We start from the raw sequence: 16,124 nt of genomic DNA, 5'->3' as shown, positions 1-16,124 counted from the left end.
TTATTTTTTTAAAAAACCATATGGATTTGAATCACGTGTGATTGCGTCAGACAAGCTTGAACCCTCGTGCGCATGAGTGACTTTTTTCATGCCTGTCGGTTGTATCATTCGCCTGTGAGCAGGCTTGGAGTGAGGTGTGGTCCACCCCTCTCGTCTATTTTTTATTGCGAATAAATGTCTGAACAATTTGGATCTTTGCTGCATCAATTTTTTTCCAGAAACTGTGAGAGACCTCCAGGTGGACACCGTTCGAAAAATTAATATGGCTTTCAGGGACGATTTTATGGGGATTAAACAGATTATGGGGTGTTACTGCCCCTTTAAGGACGGCCCACAACTGCTGAGAGCGCGGCGCGCTCCCAGCCCCATCGACAGGCTGACACCCCGCTGGAACAACCAGATAATTTCCAACGTGAAAGCTTTGTTGATCCAGGACCTCGTCTGACTTTCACAAAAAGGCAGAAGATGTGGACATCAGCACTTTATCGGCACATTTCACCGTTACAGGAGTTTTTTTCATGGAAAAAGAAGCAGAGGGACGCGCCACCGTGCCGCTCATGGCGCGGCACAAAACCACCTCAGTGTTGGTCTCACAGGACGGCTTAAAGGTGGATTTCAGATGGATTCTGGTTGCTTTTCAGTCGTGTGATTATCCGATTGTGATTGTGCATGAGCTGGACCTGCCCCAATATGTCCTGGAAGGCTTCATCACGGCGTTGCTTTGCGCCGAGCGGCTGCACCGCGACGCGCAGAACTCTTCCACACGTCTGTCTTAATGTGCCGGAAAAGTGCTGATGTCCACGTCTTTTCACAATTCCTGTGCTAGTCAGATGACATACCGGATCAAGACAGCGTCCAGTTTAAAAATGAATGGCACATTTCACTGTTACAGGAGTTTTTGTCATGGAAAGAGAAGCTGCTCCACTGCGCGTCGCGGTGCAGCCGCTCGGCGCAAAGCAACGCCGTGATGAAGCCTTCCAGGACATGTTGGGGCAGGTCCAGCTCATGCACAATCACAATCAGATAATCACACAACTGAAAAGCAACCGACAGCCGTCTGAAATCCACCTTTAAGCCGTCCTGTGAGACCAACACCGAGGTGGTTTTGTGCCGCACCATGAGCGGCACGGTGGCGTGTCCCTCCGCTTCTTTTTCCATGAAAAAAAACTCCTGTAACGGTGGACTGTGCCAATAAAGTGCTGATGTCCACATCTTCTGCCTTTTTGTGAAAGTGAGACGAGGTCCCGGATCAACAAAGCCTTCACGTTGGAAATGATCTGGTTGTTTCAGCGGGGTGTCAGCCTGTCGATGGGGGCTGGCAGCGCGCCGCGCTCTCAGCAGTTGTGGGCCGTCCTTAAAGGGGCAGTAACACCCCGTAATCTGTTTAATCCCCATAAAATCGTCCCTGAAAGCCATATTAATTTTTCGAACGGTGTCCACCTGGAGGTCTCTTCACAGTTTCTGGAAAAAAATTGATGCAGCAAAGCTCCAAATCGTTCAGACATTTATTCGCAATAAAAAATAGACGAGAGGGGTGGACCACACCTCACTCCAAGCCTGCTCACAGGCGAATGACGCAACCGACAGGCATGAAAAAACTCATGCATGCGCACGAGGGTTCAAGCTTGTCTGACGCAATCACACGTGATTCAAATCCATATGGTTTTTGAAAAAAATAATAAGGTCGGATACTTTTCTAACAGACCTCGTATATAAGTGGAAAAAGTTGCATTAATACTTTTGAGATTTTTTATTGTGAGTAGAAAACGACAGTGATACACTCTGGCAAAATGGGGTAAATTAGTTTAAAATATGATATTCCAGTGCAGTCTCACATTATTTTTTTTTTATTATTATTATTTTTTGTGATACCGTCACGTGGTCAACTTTCAGTTACTATTTTTAATCCTAACCATAACCCCCCCCCCCCTCCAAATTTCTTGATACCATCACAAAATATTTTCTTGATACTGTTATGAAAATGTAACAGTTTGTGACGATATCACAAACTATTATAATAAATCACTGTTTATGATGTCATCGCGTTTTTTCCTTGTGTTTGAGTTGGATATTCACTTACTGGTCCCACAGCAGGGAAATACAAGAATTAGAAAATTCACTCCACAGAAGGTGGCAGAGAGGGGGCATGGCGGGGGGGCTGAGGCCAGTGCATGGAAGTTGAAACCCCTTTGAGGTGCACTATGGCAGACGGCTCAGAGTCCAGTCCTCCAGTTCAAATAAAACTTGAATATATTTATAGAATAATTCAACGCACGCTGATTAGAAGCTCGTCATGTATTTTTGACGTGCATAGTATAGTCATAATAACCTCCATAACGTGTTATGAGTAATCATGCAGTTAATCACCACACATTCACATGACATCACGTGTCATGTGCCAGTGGTCGTGCGTCACTCACCATTGAAGCTGGTGTTGCGTATGTACTTCAGAAGTGTCTTGCCTTCAGCAGTCTCCATTTGCGGGCAAACGCCAGGATGATCAGAACATAAGTCCTTGTGCATGTTATGAAGTGCATGGGCCATGGCGTAAACAGCATCGATCACAAACTGCACCTTCCCTTCCTGTTCATATTTGGAGTCGATTCCGATACGTTCCTGGCCTGAGGGAGGAAAAGCCGAGGATTAAGGGTCAGACACCATCAGTTAGACCTTCAGTTCTCCAAGCAGCATTCACTCTCAGCTACATCTGTCTCTGCTTTTACATTGTTATTTTGGTTTTGATTAGAAATGATAACACCTAGAGGTACAATGTGACAGTGGAAATAACGAGACATAATTATTTCCAAGTGCAAAAATGGAAAATAGCCATCTGAGGTGTGAAAGTGTTCTTGATTATAACAGCTAGCTCAGACTGAATGATGATGAATGCTGCTGAAGAACGCACATCAGTTCTAACAAGTGCAAGGTGATCCTGATGATCACATTATCTGGTCATGGAATAGACAGTGGGTTTGGGGTGGCTTTTTTTTTCCAGAAAGTGTTCAATGTCAGGTTTTTTCTTGTCTTTTCTTTTAATGCATTGCAAGTTGGATAATCACAAGATCAAAATGCTGTAACAATTAAAAGAGTAAGGGTGCTCTCCCATTGCCGATTTTTGGCCACAATTTCTATCCCAATTTCAAGTTGACGAAGCCAGGACTGATGTGACAGGTGGTCACTTTGTAACTGAAACATTATGGGTTCAAACCCAACCTAACGCCTTTGCCTGTCAAAGCAGTTATATCTTTGAAAAGTATTAAGATAATTTAATCTCTTTAGTGTTGAAAATATACTTTCATATGTCATAAAGTAACATCACGAGTGTCACAAAGTAACAAGTGAAGAGCTAATATTGCATGACCATCAAAAGTGTAATTTTATCTCAGAAATGGTGAAAATAATATAAACACAACTTCACATCAGGCCTGCATCGCAGCCTCTACCAAACCACAGGGTCATGAATGGCAACAACACAGGCAGGCAAATGTCTTTACTGACCTCTTGAAAATAGTTATTTATATGCTGCAGAAAAGTGTGGGTGTTCCCTTGACCTCATCTAGCCACTGGTTGCAACAACACCAAGGCACCTGCATGTTGGATCATTCTCAGAGAAATGCAACATCTGACTAAAATGTCACAGCTCAATTCAATTCATTTTATGTTATTTATTTATATAGCACCAAATCATAACAAAGCCAACCCAAGACACTTCACATGGGTAAGGTCTAACCTTTTCCAATCCCCCTGAGCAAGCACATAGTGATAAGGAAAATCTCCCTCTGGTGTTTTTTGAGGAAGAAATCTCAAGCAGACCAGACTCTCAGGGGTGGACCCTCTGCTTAGGCCAGCTGATGCTCCCTCACAATGAAAATGAAATTCCTCATCTGAGTCTCCCTGAGTAACTATTCTGTTTAGACAGTCATCCCAGTAGTACCCAAGGGTCCCCCAAAGAGACCCAGTGTCACAGACGTGCCCCTAAAAATTGGTCTGCCCTGCGTCCACTGCGCATGCGTCATTTCAGAGCTCAGCCACTCGTCTAAGACAGAGTCTCTTCACCCAAAGCTATCAAATAGATTAATGGGAACCCTCTGGAGTCGTCCCCGTCATGTACGACTGCGGAATACAAGTTTTATTTAATGACACTTTTTATGAATTTTTCAATGAACTTTTAATTTACCGTTTAATGATATTAGATAGAAACTTACTTTTTTTTGCAGAAAAGTACACTCTGCGAACTTTCGAACGAGCTCCCCTCCATGCTTGTAGTCCTCATAGAAGCTGTGTGATGACGTGCACAATGTGAGTGTCCAATCAGGAATTTGTTCACCGTCACATGGTTTTCCAATATCCGCTCGTAGGGCAGAGCAATCTCACGTGGTGCACCAAAGAGTGTCAGTAGAAGAGATGCTTACTACGTGGCCCGTGAATGTTGTTTGGATAAGCCTATTTCGCTCCAATGTGTAAAGTGCCGTTTACGCATATGAATGGATGTGATGAGAGTAAGAGGGCCTCATACAATCTCACGTGGTGCACCAAAGAGTGTCAGTAGAACAGATGCTTTACTACTTGGTCTGTGAATGTTGTTGAATCCTCTCTCGCTCCAACAATTGACGTGTAAAGCATCATTTACGCATACGAATGGAAGGAGGGGGAGGGGAGTAAGATGTGGCATGAAGACCAACAAAACGCATAGACCATTTTGTATTTATTGTTCAAAATGTGCATTTGTGTTTTTTGTTAGAACCTTTATTTTGTGCATTCTTTTGTACAAGGTCCCAAACTACCTTTATAAAGTGTTAAATAGTTGTTTATTATAGTTTGCTGTGTGTTTTGAATAAATGTGTGTGAACATTATTTTCCGCTTTATTTTTTCCTTTCTTTTTTCTGACTGCAAGCCTTTATTACACTTATAAAACACCACTATAGCATATATATTCTGAAAGTACAGGTTGTCCTGAAAAAAGAGACATACTACTTGATTGTGGGATGCAGGGTGAGCTTTTAACAGCAATAATAAAACATTTATGCCAGGTGAGTGAATGCCCAAAAAATACCCTCAGACCCCAGGGGGTTTAACCATTCCTCTGTCTTTTATGATGAAATAATGCTGAATTTATGTGGAAATGATTGTTGTGCAAAAGCTTCAGATATCTGTCACTGAAATAGATGATGACTGGAGTGCAGTTTTAAGTGGAAACGAGGTGATAATTCGTGAACCTCAGCTGATGATGCACAGAAATGATGCATGCACAGTGAAGGCAGGGCAGAGTGATTTTTAGTGGGGACCATTCGGTCGGCGACACCAGTACCAAAGGCATCCAGTCATCGCCTTAGGTTACTGGTTTGTGTCCATGTCTCACAAGCATAGAGTGAGATAAGAATCATCAGGTCCTTAAAGACCTGGACCTTCATTCCTCTGCAAACATACAGTTTGAGCATCATCAAACACCTCGGTCCTGTGAACTCATGAGTCAATACGCTCCACCCCATAGAGCTGTTGGAGGATTTTGATGTGTATCACAAGTATACAAAACCAAATCATTATCATTAAAATTAATATAAAAATCAAACAGGCAGTAAGAACAACTGAGGAAAAGAACTTTCAATCTAACACATTTTAATCAGTGTGGTAGAAGGTGGTAGTTCCCATGAGTGGCGGAGCAGTGGATGATAAAATGACAAAAATAAGAATGAGGGAGATGTGCATAAAGTCAAGCAGACCAACAGTAATTCATGTTGATAATAAGTCCATTTCCCCATGAGTTCCAGCCCACTTATTACCTTTTGGTGCCTTTGGGCTCTGCTTACCAGAGAATTTTTGAATGCAGTAGCCACCTGACATTATTTATAATTCACATATATCAGGACAGCTTGCTTTAAAATGGGCAGAGAAAAGCTTCACAGTAATAAAATCTGTTCTCAAGGGGATTCGACAGAAAAGATAAAATATTTTTTGGCATTTTACACAAAATAAGGTTTGTTAGGACTCATGAACAGCAACTACTCTCTTTGATGGATGATAAAAGACAACAAACAGAAAATAAGAAAGGGGAAAAAATCCTTCAGCAAACTATAATTTGTGTCGCACTGTCACTGCCATCATCACGTATGCGCAACTAATACAGCAGCCCACATCACGGGAATGATCCATGTAGATAATAAATGCGGTGAAATTCCTGTCACACTGGCAGGCAGAGTTTTGTTAATCTAAGCATGTATCACTTTTAGTTAGGATGCTATCATTTCTGCTTCCAGAGAGACAGTGAATAAATAGCATGAAAGTCAGTTTGCTTTCATTTTGCCCTTGAAATATAAAGGTGGAAAAAAAAAGTGGCCGTGATATCTGTGTGCTGAGGTCTTAAGGTGACTAGTCTAAGGAGGACTGGAGGAAGTGGATCATTTTAGAATTACACGACATTTATCACATCATGAAAGCTGACTTGTTAGAGCCCTGTCTCACTGTGTTGCCACAGCGTGCAAACAACAATTGCGAGGGAAATCACTTGATTTCACGTGACATTTGCTGGGTGGTGCTCTTCTCTCATTTCACTTTCCAGGTGTTGCAAGTGTCCTGCCTGGATTTGGAACGTTCGAAGTTGGTGAAGCAACAAGGCTTCTCTCAGTATGCTAACCAGAGCCGTCGCTGGTGTTATGCGACCCTCTGAATATACTTGTTGGGACTCCTAATGTGAAAGATTCCTGTGAGAACTGTGGGAGGGCCGGACCATACGCACAAGCTGCTGGGAAGCACGCCAAAATAGTGGAGATGATCAGAGAGGAACAGCTGCTTTTGGAAGTGGCTGAGCTGCTGCTAGCCTGGACTTATGCATTAAATGTTTTCTTTTAGTTTGCTTTTTTTTTCTTTTTTTCTTTTTTTTTGAGAAGCACAATTTTGCAGGAGTGGAGCGCACAGCACTATGTCATTGTTAATTTTTTTTGTCTGGAGCTCTCTCTCTCTCTCTCTCTTTCTCTCTATCTCTTTCTCTCTCTCTCTCTCTCTCTCTGGGGACAGGCTTGTTTGATGTGCTGAATGTGAGGACGACACATGATCAGTGAGGAAATATAGCATGCTTTTATTAAACGGCAAACTCTGCTTAAATCCAGCTCTTCCACTGTGTACATATGTATCTTTAAACAGAAAAAAATTTTCTGCTAAATGCTGTGCTGTGAAAATGTGTCATCATCTGTTTGTCAGAGCCAAATCACAGGACGAGGACATCACGTCTAATCTGTGTCAGATTAACATGCAGATCCACCTTGGATTTTCAGTGGAGACCCCTATTGACAAAAAAATACCAAAACAAACCCCCAAAAAACAATGGACCAGCCAAAGGGACTTTCAATGTTATTGCCAGATAAATCAAATCAAATCAGAGGACATCCATCCTAGATGCGTTGCTGGACATAGCTGCATCTCAGAGAAGAGGATGGTGCAGTGTGTGGATCTTGGAGCCAAGAACAAAAGGATCATGTAAGAAGAGAATTGTGTACTGGCCACTGAAAACGGTAGATCCAGCAGGGAAATTATTCTGCAAGTCAGTGAGCTGTGCTAGGCTTTATTATAATTATTTTTATTTTATTTTATTTATTATTTTATTTATTATTATTTTCTTGTTTAATTAATTTTTTCTTGTCCTTACCGGGTACAGTCTAGGGAATTTCCAAAGTCTATTCACATTGATAATAGCAGGATAATAAGAGCCGAACACTTTTTGTGCAAACGTGTCATTGTCTCAGCTGGGAGTGGTCACTTCAGTGAGATACCAACCGCAAAATTGTTGCTCGTTTGCATGTTTGGTCTCTAATTCATATCTCCAACTGCTCTCCGACAGTTGCAGCCCAGTGAGAGACCACCCTTAGTTCAACACAAACAGATATCTGTGGAGATTCTCAGTCATCCATAGTAGAGAAGCTTGAATCTTCGACTGGACTGGGTTGCTTGACGTGAGGACGTTTTGCTTCAAATCACAGACGTTTCCTCAGCTAAAATTCTTGCTCTGGTAGTCTGACTTCTGTCTTGACTCTTGTAGAGAAGAATAAACCAGAAGCCAACAAAAGCTGGAGTTTTTAACCTAACCAGACCCCTCCTACTGAGAGGCTGACTGCTATAGGATAGAATGCTTCCTTGACACCTCTCTCAAACCATTTCTTCTCTCTGGCTAAGATGTCTCTGGCTAATGGTTTGAGAGAGGTGTCAAGGAAGCATTCTTTGTAAAACAGTTGAAACCCAGCCTTAACCGGGGGGCGGGTCTCAGACACGCTTTGTCCCCTGTTTACAATGGGGTACTCAGGTCAAAGCAGTTTCAGTCTTTTGTTCATGGTAATGAGTCATTCATGGCATCAGGAGAGTCGTCAAGGGAGCCATCAGGGGAGGCTTCCATCCCATCATTAGGAGAGTGCTAACTAGAGCACAATAGGTGCTAATTAGAGCTATTGTTTAATCACTAGCCTATAGCAGTGGGCCTCTTGGTAGGAGGGGTCTGGTTAGGTTAAAAACTCCAGCTTTTGTTGGCTTCTGGTTTATTCTTCTCTACAAGAGTCAAGACAGAAGTCAGACTACCAGAGCAAGAATTTTAGCTGAGGAAGCTTCTGTGATTTGAAGCGAAATGTCCTCACGTCAAGCAACCCAGTCCAGTCGAAGAATCAAGCTTCTCTACTATGGAAACCACCTGGACAACTGAGAGCCTACACAGAAACTCAGTCATCCATGTTATAGTATTATTTTGTTCCTTGAAGAAGTTTTGCACTTCATCAAGAAAAGCTCTATCAGTTCTAGCTGGAGTAGTCGGAGACGCAAATATTCATCCTCTGTGGGGTCACCGATGTCACAGTGAGGTATTAAAAGTCATTGGGCCTCATGTATCAAAGTTGTGTAAGGCGATATTTGAGCGTATATGGGGTGTACGCCAAAACGGCTGCGCTACTTGGCATTTATCAACGTGGTCGCTGGCGTACGCTGCGCTGAAAATATACACCAGGTCGAGAGGTGGTGTAAATATACACCAAAATGAACCAGCGCTGGAATCCACATAAAAATGAAGATGATCAACATGATAAACAGTGCCATTATACAAATCACTGCATATGTTACATAAATAACTCTTTCCTGATTATACTACATAATAATTAATACAAATCCCGCCTTTGCAGGATTGTTATGGAGCACGATCTGTGGCTACAGCGCTGACTGCAAAGAAAGCGCTGCTCGCCTTTTTCTCCAGATGTCGAGCCTGGAGCCAGAGCAGCGCTGAGCTTAACTTCTTGTAGTGTGATCGTTTTAGACAATGAAATTGATAAAAACAACTGTAGTGTTGTCATTCCCTTCGCCCGTGCTGCAACCAGGTTTTGTCGCCTCTATTCGTTTGTCACAATACAATAAATAAAGAGGTAAATTTTAAAAATAAAGAAATCTGACAGATTAGGCATGTCTTATTAATTGAGCGAGCAAATATCCACATGTCAAGAATTATTGACGTGAAAAGAGAATACAGTGGTCCCTCGCTATAACGCCGTTCACCTGTCGTGGCCTCGGAGTCTCACTGGGTATTTAGTCCAATTTTGCATGCCTTTTTTTTTTTTACAGTGTTCTGTGTTCTGCGTATCTGTTTATAAAAATCTCGCCCAGAAGAGAAAAGAGCGCCAACAACTACTCATAACTGTGTATGTCACTCGGAAACACACACCTGCTGCAGCAAGATGTGAGTGGGAAAAGGCGCAGCGGCGCCGCTCGACGAAGAGGCCCAATCTGTGACATAATGGTGAGTCACTATTAATAATTTCTTATGTGTCCGACCTCGTTCGTTGATCGTTAAAATTAGTTAGTTCTAAATCCCATCATAATTATTTATAGGAATACGTTCTATTTTTGTTTTTCAAACAAATGTTTGGGCCTGAAAACAGTTTTTCCTACTAAGGTTTGGACTTTGAGAGTGTTTACACACGAAAGAAAAGTGAGAGAATGTTCATGCCTGATTGTGAAGGTGTATAAAGTGTGTTTACAGGGGTTTTACAGCTTTGAAACGTCTATAATAATTGTAAAAAATGACACTGACTACGTCGCGGTTTCGCGTATTACGGGCTATTTTTTAGAACGTAACTCCAGCGATAAACGAGGGAACACTGTAACACTTTATTGATCATATTACAAAACAATTGATGCGACAGCCGCTTTTGACGCTCTACTGGCACGCGTCGTGATTGGTGGAGTTCTTTTTCTTTGCCGTCTTCCCGGCTTCCATGTCGTAAAATGAGGGTGTGTCTGAAGTGGAGTCTGAATATTTATGGGCGTGTTTATTATAATTACGATCGTTTCCACCCGCCGCATTTATCAAGGTCATGTCAGGCGTACGCCAGAAATGGGCAGGTGCGCACTGCTTGATACATGTCACGGCAACTTTGGTGTAGCTCAAGTTTACACCGTAAATTTACGCCACAAGTGCACAACTTTGATACATGAGGCCCACTGAGATCAGTCAATGGAGGTCATTTGAATTCAGGCGTGAGTTGTTATTATTCTTAAGGGGTGAACCCACATATCATGATCGTGGCTGTGTCCGGAGTTTGGCGACAAGTTTTCAATGGTTTTAAAACAAAATTGCACATCAAATGCAGTTTCACTGAGTCAGTTGGATATGAACCGAGATCAGACAGTGGATGCACAGTTCCCACACAGTCACTGACCTATTTCAGCATCAAGTTCATGGTAAAACAATGTAGTTCAGTGAGGAAATCAAACTGACATGTCTGGATATTTTTTTCTTCAGGAAAAGGTTAAAGGCACAACTCGATCAGCTCCCCATGTCTTGCCAAAATAAATTATGCAATAAGGGATTTATCAATCACACTGCATGCAGGATAAGATCACCTTTCATACATACAGAAACAGGCATTTGGATAGTTTTATCTGCACTGTGAACAGTTTTGTGAGCACAAAGAGACATTTTTTAAATGTGCCACACGGCTCAACAGCAAAAAACTAATTTTACACAAATGTTTGTGTTCATACAAGATTAATATAACCTGAGGTAATCTGAGGTAATTTCTATATCATCATTATGTTGGAGATGCAAAGATCAAACAGACTGCACAGATTCGATTTTTCTCTTTTTTAAGACGAGGTGCAACTAGGTGTGCACACTGAGGATGTCACCCATCTCCCCATATAAAGCCATATTAAACCATGTAAAACATTTCCAGAGTGAAACCAGACCCACTTTTCAAGTTGGTGGATGAACTGAAGACTGTATTACACAAATAGTATTAATAATATTAGTGGCAATTGTTAAATTGAACAGTCATGTCAGTATCAGGTGATGCCTGCCTGTGTATTTGTGCACACAGGTGAGTGGCAGCCATTTGGTTTGGTCTGCAAACAAACTGGTTTCAAACAACCACTCAAAACAGAAGAAGAAGAAGAAGAAGAAAAATGGATGCATCAGTAATTTTAGTGGGATTTTAGAGGTCTGTGGTGCACATTGGCTGGAACCACGCCCTGCAAGTTGGGCCAGTTGTAGATGAAGTCGTGAGAGAATCAAATATTTATCCTCTGTGAGGTCACTGATGTCACTCCAACTACAACTGATGAAGCTTTTCTGAACGAAGAGTGAAACGTATTCAACTCAAACAGTATTCAGACCCTGACTGTCTGAAATCATTCAATTTTAGATAATTCAACACTTCAAGCTTCAAAATTACAAGTAAAACTGATTTAGTTCATTTCTGTTAAATTAATAAAGGATTATTAACTGAGCAATAGGTCTGTATGGGAAAATATCAGATCGAGGTGTTGATAGTACACATGGGCGACACGTTTAACACTCGGTCCGTGCGAAAAACACAGATGTCTGATTTTCCCATACAGACCGAGCAAGCGACGGTAATAATTTGTTTATTATATGGCTATTTTATATATATATAAACACGCAAACTTATGGTATCACCCAAATATGAAAGCTGCTGATGGTATTGGGCTCATAATCAGACCTGTTCTCTTTCTTCACCTCCATGAAAATTCAGTAATGTATATCTTATATATTATATTCCAATTCTAAGGTGGAACTATGCCAGTATACAAAGGTATACCTAAATATCTAAAAAGGAAGAGTAAAATATTAGAGTAGAAAAGAATAGAGTAGAGCCACTTAGGTGCCTGGTCTTGAGAACCAGGGATGGTAGGTTTTATCTAAGGTTTACCCTATTTGTTAGGTTATGGTTAGTCTACAAGGAATTCTATATGCTCAATCATATTTTCCTCAGTTATATTATGATAACGTGTTGATGTAGTGTTAGACCAATATGTTTCTAATAACGATATATTTAGAACCTCTAATTCTAAAAGCTTCCCTGACTAGTTCACTGATACTACAACCCCTGGCAAAAATTATGGAATCACTGGCCTCGGAGGATGTTCATTCAGCTGTTTAATTTTGTAGAAAAAAAGCAGATCACAGACATGACACAAAACTAAAGTCATTTCAAATGGCAACTTTATGGCTTTAAGAAACACTATAAGAAATCAGGGAAAAAAGTCAGTAACGGGTACTTTTTTAGACCAAGCAGAGGGAAAAAAATATGGAATCACTCAATTCTGAGGAAAAAATTATGGAATCATGAAAAACAAAAGAACGCTCCAACACATCACTAGTATTTTGTTGCACCACCTCCGGCTTTTATAACAGCTTGCAGTCTCTGAGGCATGGACTTAATGAGTGACAAACAGTACTCTTCATCAGTCTGGCTCCAACTTTCTCTGATTGCTGTTGCCAGATCAGCTTTGCAGGTTGGAGCCTTGTCATGGACCATTTTCTTCAACTTCCACCAAAGATTTTCAATTGGATTAAGATCCGGACTATTTGCAGGTCATGACATTGACCCTGTGTGTCTTTTTGCAAGGAATATTTTCACAGTTTTCGCTCTATGGCAAGATGCATTATCATCTTGAAAAATGATTTCATCATCCCCAAACATCCTTTCAATTCATGGGATAAGAAAAGTGTCCAAAATATCAACGTAAACTTGTACATTTATTGATGATGTAATGACAGCCATCTCCCCAGTGCCTTTACCTGACATGCAGCCCCATATCATCAATGACTGTGGAAATTTACATGTTCTCTTCAGGCAGTCATCTTTATAAATCTCATTGGAACGGCACCAAACAAAAGTTCCAGCATCATCACCTTGCCCAATGCAGATTCGAGATTCATCACTGAATATGACTTTCATCCAGTTATCCACAGTCCACGATTGCTTTTCCTTAGCCCATTGTAACCTTGTTTTTTTCTGTTTAGGTGTTAATGATGGCTTTCCTTTAACTTTTCTGTATGTAAATCCCATTTCCTTTAGGCGGTTTCTTACAGTTCGGTCACAGACGTTGCCTCCAGTTTCCTCCCATTCGTTCCTCATTTGTTTTGTTGTGCATTTTCGATTTATGAGACATATTGCTTTAAGTTTTCTGTCTTGACGCTTTGATGTCTTCCTTGGTCTACCAGTATGTTTGCCTTTAACAACCTTCCCGTGTTGTTTGTATTTGGTCCAGAGTTTAGACACAGCTGACTGTGAACAACCAACATCTTTTGCAACATTGCGTGATGATTTACCATCTTTTAAGAGTTTAATAATCCTCTCCTTTGTTTCAATTGACATCTCTCGTGTTGGAGCCATGATTCATGTCAGTCCACTTGGTGCAACAGCTCTCCAAGGTGTGATCACTCCTTTTTAGATGCAGACTAACGAGCAGATCTGATTTGATGCAGGTGTTAGTTTGGGGGATGAAAATTTACAGGGTAATTCCATAATTTATTCCTCAGAATTGAGTGATTCCATATTTTTTTCCCTAAAAAAGTAACCATTACTGACTGCCACAATTTTTTTTCCTGATTTCTTAGTGTTTCTTAAAGCCAGAAAGTTGCCATTTGAAATGACTTTAGTTTTGTGTCATGTCTGTGATCTGCTTTTTTTCTACAAAATTAAACAACTGAATGAACATCCTCCGAGGCCTGTGATTCCATAATTATTGCCAGGGGTTGTATATAGAAGTTGGTGATGTCGGATGTTAGTATACAGGGTGGAAAAATCAAAACTCAAAATGTGTAGCTACTTTAGTTTTGTTTAACTTTTGTAGTTTATTTAAAACCTCTGTAGCATTATCGATAATCCAAAAGCAATTAACTCCAGTGTTACGAGCTATGCTTTCGCAGTATTGTTTGAAATGTTTTGTAACTAATTTAAGGTTAGAGGTTAGTAGTTGGGATAATGGTTTAGTAGTACATGCATTAGAGGCCGCTATAAATCTACTGCCTATTGGATTTTTATGCATTTTTGGAAGCCGGTAGAAGGATGGTAATTGTTTCATATCGTTAGTAATTTTAATGTTATATTTAGTCATAAATTCTTGGTGTTTTGTAACAATATCTTCTGTGTGACTATTATAAGACATATATGTTTGTGGGTTAGTCCCATCACTAGTGATAAGTTCCTTTAAAACTACATCTAAGTAATATATTTTTGCAAACTATTAGGATATTGTTGCTGGCTTTATCTGCTGGTACTAAAACAAAATGTCTTTGAAAGTTATTTAGATATTCTAGGCAAACCTTGTCTGACAGTACATGTTTTTTATATGGATTTTTCCTTTTTTCCTAAGTCTATCTATCTTAATTTGAACTGTTTCTAATACTCAACCTTCCCATTCATCCATTGTTCTAGTATGTACTTTTTGTTTTTTAGCCCAACATTTTTTGTAATCCTTAATGGCTTTTTTAACTATTATGAGGTTTGTGTCCCAGTTAATATTATTTTGTTGTCTAAATGATGGTCCTTTACTAAGTAATTTTCTAAGCTTCCTGTTCTCAATTATTCTGAGATTATCGGTTATTATACAGTATGTCCTGTTGGCTCATATTTGAAATTAGGAGTCGCAATCACAGCTAAGGTTTGTAGTACCTAATTCAAAGTCTAAATTTTTTAAGCTTTGAAATTAAAAACTTTACCAGCTATAGATTTAGTATATGAGTAGCTAATAATGGGGGGGTATCATTGATGAAATTTGGTATAGTTTTTTGGATTGGTTTGCTATGTAGAATCTGTGATAGCTTGATCATTTCAATGCCACATAATTATTATGCAATTCAAACATACTTTATGTATTTTAACTAAATAATGTCATTATTATTGATTTAGAGTAATTATATTTTATTAATACTAAATATATAAAGCTGAGGATTATGCATTTCAAATGAATAGGATTTATTACAGTAATGAATATGCATCATGTAAGGTTTATTTGGTAGGTTTGTATTCAAATTATCTAAAAGTAAATGGGAATTTGTCATGTAATAAAATTACATAAATCTTAAAAGTTAGGGTTAAATATTTCTGTGAGTGCAGATATTTCACAAAGGCTTTAATGAATTAAACAAACCCAAATTTATCACTAAGTTTTAACCTTGTCTTCATGCTAGTAACTCTCCACAGTGTTTACCAGGTTGCAATAAAGAAAAAAGGGGAGCTTTACTGTCTTGCTCAAGGAACATTTTAGTAATCCAAGAATAATGCACAGACAGTATGGTGACACTGTAAAACAGTTTGTCTATAAACCAAAAGGTCGTTGGATCAATAGCTGCTTACTCCTGTATGTCACAGCACCCGCAAGCAAGAGACTAAATCTTAAATTGGTCCTTGTCCCAACGTGATAAAAGTTTGGGTCAGAACAACAACCATCACCTGGCTGTAATGAAAGCTGAGTGACCATTTGAAGTTGAAAAAGATGATAAATAAGCCAATAGGCTTTTATTATTGTTATTTGGAAAGATTATATATTATGATTATTGAAGGAATGTTGAATGGGATGATCCAACAGGATGGAACATCTTACTATTACCGCCAGGGTGTGTCCGTTCATGTGCCATGTGCTTTTGGCGCATGTGCTAAAGCACAACTTTTTAAGAGTGCAAATAGGAGACGGCATAGATAGCAGCGTTATCCGTTCACTGTCAGATTACATTGTGACTTCAGCAGAAGAAGAAACTGTGTGTTTGAGCATAGTTTTTGGACGACTGGACCACAGACATTATAAAAGAATTGGAAAAGGACATGCTACAAACTTCATAAAATGGGCCCAGACA

The 16,124-nt window shown here is 40.0% G+C and overlaps 1 protein-coding gene across 6 annotated transcripts in view; it reads right to left on the bottom strand.

The window, feature by feature from the left end:
• LOC117512537 (metabotropic glutamate receptor 7-like) overlaps positions 1–16,124 on the bottom strand; it is a 343,778-nt gene that overhangs the window by 112,287 nt on the left and 215,367 nt on the right. For all 6 annotated transcript variants that reach the window (XM_034172646.1, XM_034172642.1, XM_034172644.1 and 3 more), the window contains one exon: positions 2,421–2,621. In XM_034172646.1, the coding sequence (XP_034028537.1) occupies positions 2,421–2,621 (201 nt within the window). The remainder of the gene's footprint in view (positions 1–2,420; positions 2,622–16,124) is intronic.

The sequence above is a fragment of the Thalassophryne amazonica genome, chromosome 6, assembly GCF_902500255.1.
Source record: "Thalassophryne amazonica chromosome 6, fThaAma1.1, whole genome shotgun sequence".
Taxonomy (NCBI): domain Eukaryota; kingdom Metazoa; phylum Chordata; class Actinopteri; order Batrachoidiformes; family Batrachoididae; genus Thalassophryne; species Thalassophryne amazonica.
Note: the sequence above shows the minus strand (reverse complement) of the source record. Positions and strands in the feature narration are given on the sequence as shown.